This window comes from Poecilia reticulata, linkage group LG10 (genome assembly GCF_000633615.1).
Source record: "Poecilia reticulata strain Guanapo linkage group LG10, Guppy_female_1.0+MT, whole genome shotgun sequence".
NCBI lineage: Eukaryota > Metazoa > Chordata > Actinopteri > Cyprinodontiformes > Poeciliidae > Poecilia > Poecilia reticulata.
In genome coordinates, this window is record NC_024340.1 from 5,543,335 (window position 1) to 5,551,637 (window position 8,303).

General features: G+C 42.4%; 1 protein-coding gene across 2 annotated transcripts in view; it reads left to right on the plus strand.

Annotated features, from left to right (window-relative positions):
* Window positions 1-7,876, plus strand: part of gpc3 (glypican 3) — a 125,484-nt gene extending 117,608 nt beyond the window's left edge. Inside the window, exon 7 of one of the 2 annotated variants that reach the window (XM_008419717.2) lies at window positions 5,794-7,876. In XM_008419717.2, the coding sequence (XP_008417939.1) occupies window positions 5,794-5,802 (9 nt within the window). In that variant the 3' untranslated portion in view covers window positions 5,803-7,876. Of the gene's footprint in view, window positions 1-2,007; window positions 2,515-5,793 lie in introns of those variants that run through there. The other variant, XM_008419715.2, reaches the window with a different exon arrangement.
* The last annotated feature ends 427 nt before the right edge of the window (window positions 7,877-8,303 follow it).

An 8,303-nucleotide genomic window follows, 5' to 3' on the forward strand; every position in this document is an offset into this window, starting at 1 on the left:
TAAAATAAAAAAATCTTTGAAAAAAAAAAAAGTTACTCAAGTAAATGTAAATGAGTAACCAGTTTCTACCCAACTGTGGTCGATGTTGATAAGGCAATCGACAGAGGCAGCTATGGTTTGGCAGGCGGACCCCTTTGCCTTTGTGCCTGAGCGAAGCTAAACTTAACACCAAGAGGGAAGAGAGAGAGAGCACTCTGAGCCGGTCGCCTCGGCTTGTAAAACACTGTTTTCTCACGCCCAAGGCGGTTGATGTCATGACTGAGCCTCGGCCAAGAGAGCCGGCAACATTTCTAAATGGGAGAGGAGAGCCGGCTCTCGGCTTTGTTTAAATGCCTCCTCTTCTCCAGGAATCTTTAAACAGAGCGCTCTCTTCGTGCTGCGAGTCGCTGTCTCCCACACGGCCGCAGGAATCTGTGCAACAGATTCCCATGCGAGGTCCACGTCCGTGTGTCGGTACCCTGTACACACGGCAAGCTGAAGCAGATAAAGACGGGCGTCGTTTAACTCGCCTCCTCATGTCAGTTTGAAGATAACTCTGTTGCCACGCTGGCGAACCTCTCTCTCTCTCTCTCTCTCTCTCTCTCTCTCTCTCTCTCTCTCTCTCTCTCTCTCTCTCTCTTCCCATAAAGCAAACCAGACTCAGATTTTTTGGGGCCGAGTGAATTTCTGCACACAGTTTGCCTAAATTAGAAGATTTTTATTTGGAAGATGCCTTCTTGTTCTGGTGGGATTGGTTTATTTTCTCTCTTTTCTTTCCTTCCTCCCCCTGAAAACATCTGTTTAACTTCCCAGGGTATCGGGTTTCTCTTCTGAGTAACTAATCTGGCAGGAGATGTTGGAGCTAGTGGCAAAATAGGCCAATTATGTGATTGGCTTTTGATTACAGAGCGCTTCGTTTGTCAGATGAGTTTGCCATTTGGATGGTAGGACCTCGTGGGATTATTCGAGCAGACTCTTCTTTTTGGTTTGATGTTCCTCGTAGAGCTGCATGAGGAATAATACGGAAACAGTAATCATATTGATACCCATTGATCTTTTTGATTGGCTGTTTTCAGGTCAGAGGTAATCAACGGGTTTAGAGTACTGCCACCCCTTTATTTCCCACGATGAAATAAAGGGGTGGCAGTACTCATGTTGAAGTACAGATAATCCTGGTAAAAAACCTGTTAAAAGGCTGGAGACCTCTAAGTATATATAGAGAGAGAAACGAGGGAATGGTTTAGATCGAAGCCTGTTCATGTGCTAGAACTGCTCAAAGTCCAGTCTAGTTGGTTTTATTTTGTGAAGAATGAAACCAACTTTAGTGTCAAAAGTGAATTTTATTTGACACTATTGAAGCAAAGAAACGGTGAAAGTAAACGAAGGACACAATTTTATTTTATTTTATTTGGAAAAAAAAGAATAAATACATGAAAATCATGCATTATTTTTCTTTCATTCCACTTTCTTTTCATCTTAAAGGGGCAGTATTGTGTGTTTTCCAGACATAGTGCCATTTTAAACAGGGTTTTCCCCCAGTGTATTATAAGCCTGGCGGGCCACCAGGCTTTACTTGTTCCCCCACCAGGTTTAGCATTGCTTATTAAATTTTTTTTTTATCTTTACATTTTTAAGACTTTATAGTTGGTATTCAGATAACCTTCCAATAGCACATAATTATCAAGTGATATGAGCTCAGCTGATGCACACATCCAACAGGTGTTTGCCAACTGTTGCTGCCGCTAGTCTGAAGGAGCTGGGAGATTCACGGATTTACTAAGTACTAAGGAATCAAAGCAACACTTTAGGTATGTTTTTGATGAGGGAATAAGATTATAACACGATGTCAATTTTATATTTAAATACATTGCAGTTTGGTTTTAATGTGACTCTTGAAAGTGTTGATTATTAGATCGTCTTTACTTTCAAACTGGTCATATTTAAATTTGAAGCTGTGATTTTTTTCTTAGTTTTGACCTCCATCATTCCCTCTCTGAATGTTTGACACCTCCCTTTCCATCTCCACAGCTGTGCTGAGTTGTGTGTGACAGACTCCAGCGCTGTCGCCCCCTCACCCCTCACCTCCAGCCCCTCCACCCACTCCCGACACTCTCCCACCCTGCGCTAGCGGCTTCCCAGCCTAATTGAAGCCAGAACCTGGGAAAATCCTGCAGGTATAGAGGACAGGAATCCGGGGATGGAAAATAAACCAAATCCCGAGCGCCGCAAAATTCCTTCACGCAACCTCGCTTTCTGTGATCCCGGACATGCGCATGCAAACCAAAAACACTCCCCTCATGCGTGCAGCGTCACCCACTTGACTACGCAAAAGGTGTCAGACCAGACCTGCTGTCCTGTAAACGCTCTCTTTCTGACGCCGCCAAAGAGCCTCATCTTTGTTTGATGTTATTTACCGAGGGGTTTTTGAAGCGTCATTTAATACATACACACACACACCCTAAGGGCCTCGGTTCTCTGGCTCGGTTTGGTTTTATGTGTGTGAAGTGAAGTATGGCTGCTCAGGATGCAGAGCAGGGTGGGTGGGCAGGTGTGGGGGTGGAAGAAGCGGGGTTGTAATGCTGCCATGTTTGTGAGCAGGAATAAGCCATGAGGGTTGTTTAAATGAAGTGTGACACCTGGTGTAAACCTGCGAGGAGCCGCGGGGCGGCCACACCGTCACACCGAAGCACACTGTCTTTGTTTTCTGCCGGGTTATGGTTCCTTGACTCTAGAAATCTAACTTGCAGCAGCCTCTCCCCCCCACCTCCTGTGCACTCCCAGAGCCCTCTCTTCCTGGCTTCCTCCCCTGCTGACTGGGAGGGCAGACAGAGCATGTGAGGGCCCTTTTCCTTCCAATTAGTCTGCTTGCTAATGAGGCCCAACCATCCCTTCTACCGCTGCCATCCACTCCTCCTAACCTCCATACCTCTGTTTCACCCGTTCTCCTCATCCCCCCTCCACCATCAATCTCTCTGCTTCTTCTAATGCGAATTAGAAGAAGAATTTTCTAATTTGCATTAGAGTTACAAAGCTGCCGTTTATAACTTTTATGAAAAAAAAAAGTTTTTTCATGATATGTTTGGTCAAATTATTATGTCGTGACTTTATAATGTGCGAAAAAAATCAAACTCCTCTGCCTTCTCCCACAATTCAGTCAGAAACGACCAATCAGGGTCTTAGCGTAGTCAGTCATCCTCTGCTTACAAGCTCCATCTTTCATGCTGTTACACTACGGCTAGCTCACTACAACCAAACATGCTAAGAATGCTAACACTAGTTAGTGTGGGGAATAGCCTATTCTCCTGTAACGTTGAGCTGTTTTGCCACCATTAGCAAATTGACCAGCGTATATGAGCTTGATTGACAGCGCTAAGACCCTCCTCTGGCTCTGATTGGTTGTTTTTGACCAGGAACGGTGCATTTCTTCAAACAGAAATAGAAGCACTGCGAGGAGGTGAAGGAGCTTAATTTTGTTTTCACAGATTATCTGCCTTTAGAGACCCTCAAAAATTCGGGCCCTGGGCTATTGCCCTTATAAGCCCTTTATAAAGTCTGGCACAGCCTCCTTAAAACATTTTAAATTTATGAATGTAAAATAAGACCTTAAAATGTGTTAAACATTCATTAAAAATATGTAAGTTGACATGAAATACATTTATCACAGGTCAGATTTTGTTTTAGCAGAACTGGTTCATCTCGTATATTGTATGTAGTTTATTTTTCTTGTGGGAGCTTTTTGTCAGGCAAAAGTTTGAGACATGCGCAGACATCTTCATTCCATTCTGACTCGAGGCGGTTGCAGCTACCGCTAACTAGCTGCCAATAAACCTAGCTAGCTAGCTAATTCTTCTGTGCCTATCATTGGAAAGTGTAAATTATCACTAGTACAATGTTTGTCTTTGTCACTGGTTCTTTTCTGTTGCCAACCCGTTTGATGTTTCATCCATTTTGGGTGAAAAGAAAGCTTGGCACTAGTATATGAAATATGCATTGACTTCTGTGCATTTCCTTTTTCTTTTGTTTTGACACAGGTCTTAAATTTCATTCATAATGATCTTAAAAAGTGAAGGCTTTTAAAGTGAAACCTGCAGAACCTGAGTGTCTTCTAAAGGTTGACGTTACGTCCCAGGAATCACAGCTGAGGTCTTATCATCTCTTATCTAATTCTGCTCTTTGCCAGTAGATGTTTTTTTTTCTTCTTCTCATTCAGCCGTCAAGCTGAAGGAATACAAACAGCCGAGTCTTCCTGTTGCCCGTCCGATTTAATCCGCACGACCCGGGCCTGTTATCGCCGGGCACAGCCACACGTTGCCGTACAACAGGATCCCTCCCCTGCAGAGGTCAGGGGGCTCACTTCCTGTTTCCTGTCTCTTCTGGGTCACGAGAGGGTCTCTCTGCGAGGGTCAGAGACCTCCTGTGTTCCTGCTCTGCCTTTTGTTTGGGATGGCAGCGCTCTCCCGGGGGGGCCACGGCTCAGTTGAGGCGCCTCTCCCCGACCTGCGCTCCTCGACTTTATCATTCCCCCACATGTTCACCGCTTCACATCCCGTCCGACCCCCCACCTAACCTCCATGTGTTTTTTTTTTTTGTTGTAGTTTTTAGCTGTTCTTTCCCTCATTTCTCTTTTCATCTCCTCTCTTTTGTTATTCTCGGGTTTTTATCCATCATTAGGCGAGATGGATGACTACAGCGGCTGGCGGTTTTCGCAGATGACCCGGTGAAGCTTGTGCGAGCGCAGAGTCACTCCACCCTGCTTTTTACAGTCTCTCCCAAAACTATTAAACTTTTCCACATTTTGTCACAACCGCAAACTTCAGGATGTTTAATTAGGATTTTTTTTTTTGTTTTTGTATGTAATAAACCGACACAAAGTGCGTAATTGAGGTGGAAGGAAAAAAAATCATCCGTGGTTTTAAGATGTTTAAATAAAAAGCGGCCAACGCTTTCGTGTTCAACCGCAAACTTTGCCTACAATCGCAGCTGCAAGACCTGCGGTGTTCGGTCTCTGCCACCTTTGCGAATCAAAAGGCTGAATATTGTCGCTCGTTCCTCTCGTTCGGTTTGACTGGAAAGCATCTGTTGACACCCGTTTTCATCTCTTGTAGCAACATCTTGATGGATTTTATGCTTCTTTTTTTTAACCTTCATTTTTACAAATTGAGATTCGAGATCTCATTTACAAGAGAGGCCTGTTGTCACAAAACAAATTACAAACACAGCAACAATACAGATAATTAAGAAATCTTAAACTATTTTGAGCTCCCCCATCTTACAATTAACTCTTACTTTCTTCTTCAGGAGAAAAAAATGCATCCCCACAGCATGATATGGATGGTGGCATATCTGGAGTGCTAGCTGTGCATGCCGTCCAAAAAAGTGCGAAAAAACAGATAATTTGAGAGCAAATCAAAACGAAATCTTTTTTGAGTTAGGGTTGAAAAACTACAATATAGAAATGAAATCAATTTTCAAATGGTATCAGTTTTATCCCTCCTATATTGATACCTGCTCTATATCAATATTATCGATATTTTTGGATTGGTCTGCCCACCTGTGCTGTTTATGTGAATTTATGTGAATCTTGTTAGCATTGTGGTTGTTATCCTCAAAAATGACTTGTTTTTATAAATTTTCTTGTAACTCATTGCAGATTTGTTAAAAAAAAAACAAACAAAAAAAAACTTCCTTCCACTTAACAATCTTGTTACTTCGTTACGTAAAAAAATATCGAAGTTTCCGACTGTAAAGTGACAAAATATGCAAAAATTTCAGAGTTGCGTCCTGTTACCCATCAGAGCGCCTCCTGTCTTCCAGGAGGTGTGACCGTGGGACGCCCGGCGACCGTCTGCTGACGCCGACACAAAGGGTCTCTTAGCAACACGTGATTCTGGACGCCACAGCGATAACGTGCAAAGCAGACAAGCAGCAGACAAAAAGAGATTGTCTTAAAGAGGCTTAATCTGATTTAGCAACCAGAGGCTTGTGCAGGAAGAGGGGACTTCTTAAACGATTAAACCCCGAACGCACAATCAGCCACATTCACAGACATAAGTCAAGATTTTCATTTGTTTAGCCTCACAAAACACACTGAAAATTGCTGTCATACCAGATATATTACAAATGTTAACCCTCTGCTCTCACGCGGCCCTTTGATCCGAACCGAGCCGGAGCGAAACTTTCCACTCTTTCTGTTTCTGAGGACTACGACAATTTGCTGCATATTTCACTGTAAGGACTGTGAGTGTGTTCAGCAGAGTCCTAACGCTCCTGCCAGACACATTTAAAATACCCAGCTGGGATTTTTTTTTTTTTTTTTTTTTAAAGCAGGGAAATCTGGAAATAGATTTACAAGCTGAGTCAGAAAGGTGGAGTGGACACACGCCCAGTTTAATGCGGGGAGTAAAGCCCTCCTTTTTTTTTTTTTCTGAGACTTTTGTTTCCGACTGGAATGAACAGCAGGAAATTAATGTTGTCTGCATTAACCGTCTGAGGCTGGGCTCCCGTTTCATGACATTCTCAAGTGTTGAACAGATAGCAGAGGACGAGAGGGTTGGGGGGGGAAGAAAACAGGGACAAGAATGAAACAGCACCCTCCTCCTCCACTCTGCCCTCCCTCTTCTGATTTAATAAAAGTTGAGTAACGAGTGGAGGGGAGCCGGTGGGAACGTGGGCCWGGACGAGCCGACCCAAAACGCCGCTCTGTCCGGCCCGCGGAGCTTTCCATGATTCACTCTCCGCCTGTTTCTGCTCTCCCGAGATGTGCCTCATTCATTTCCACTCGCATGCCTGTTGTCTCAAGCTCCCAGCTCCGAATGGGGGGACATCTGCCTGGATGAGTCGAAGCCAGCAGCTCCCTGGACATGTGGGGATTAGCTGGAAGGAAAGTCCATTTCCTCCATTTATCAAAAAAAAAAAGACGTCTGAGTGCTGAAAGGCAGCATGTTTGTGTAAGATGGTGACCCAAGCATTAGCTCTGACGCTGGTTTATAATATGTTGTGCACTTTTGGTCTTAAAGGAAAAATTCAGAATATTTAGAACAGCGCTACGCAATATATTGCAATCATTATGCATATCTTAAAGAAAGGTTTTCTGTACCTAATATATGTTTTACCCTTTGTTTAATGGAGCATAAAAAGTTTAGAAGGTTATAAAAAAAAATCTGGTAAAGTCGTTAAAAAAATCTAATGTGTTTCAACAGCAGAGCAGAACTAAAGTTACTTTTCACTAAAACCTTGTTGACATGGAAACACTGAATTTTATTTTATTTTCCAGGCGTTAAATACGAGTACCGGTTGTCTGTGATGTTGCTTTGCTGTGAACCCAAAGCACAAATTAGCATTTAGCTAACTTATCGAAAGATACATTATCATCATCATAATATTCACCAATATTATTTTATGTCCCACATTTTCCTGATATCTACAGCCTGAATTTGAATGAGGTTCTGTTCAAAACATAAGGCTAGACTGTCATAAAGTAGCACTCAGATAAACCTCTTACGTTCTTTCTTGCATTGGTTTACTTTTATATCAGATACACCAACAAGAAATTCTTTCTATCTTCCATTCTCAGTGCGTGTTTCTCACAGGAAGATAATTGGTGGTGCACAGCCTCCTACCTACATTTTGTTTTTAAATAAATAATTAGCAATTCCAGCAGGTTAAAATTTCACTTGTTAGCCTTTGGATAAACTGCTTTGACTGTTTTTAAATTTGAAGTTGTTTTAAGATGGCAGACACCCACTTTTGTTGTGGTTCCTCTAATGTTAGCTATTAAGCCACATTTAAGTTGGCTTTCATATTTCTCCATGCATGTTAGAACATTGAACAACATACACAGGACGAAAAATGGGATTTTCGACAGCTATTGACACCTTGTTCTGCCGTGCGCATGGAGATTGAGGGCTTTCGGCAAGAGGCTTTTGTCAGAGTCGAACACTGCCAAAAATGGTCAAAAACGCTGTGTGTCCATGTTCCCCTATCACCCCCATCCCCTTGTGCCTAGCAGAGGTTTTTGTATTTAAATGAAGTTGCTGAGAGCCATGCAAATGCAAATCAACTGTTGAGCACCGCCTTTTGACTCATTCATTTTTTAGCTAACCCTTTTTTACCTTCTGTTTACCATAAAGAAGTATGTTTGGAGAAAGAATATTAAAACAATCTATCTTATCCATTAAAATATATATTACATGTGTGTTAGGAGCACTGAAAAACTTAGTTTCGGTTGAATTGATATAAAAGAAGAATACCGTATGCATGATTACATACAATAGACTTTTGTGAAATGTGATCTTACTTTGACTTTCCTCCTATCTGAAGATTTA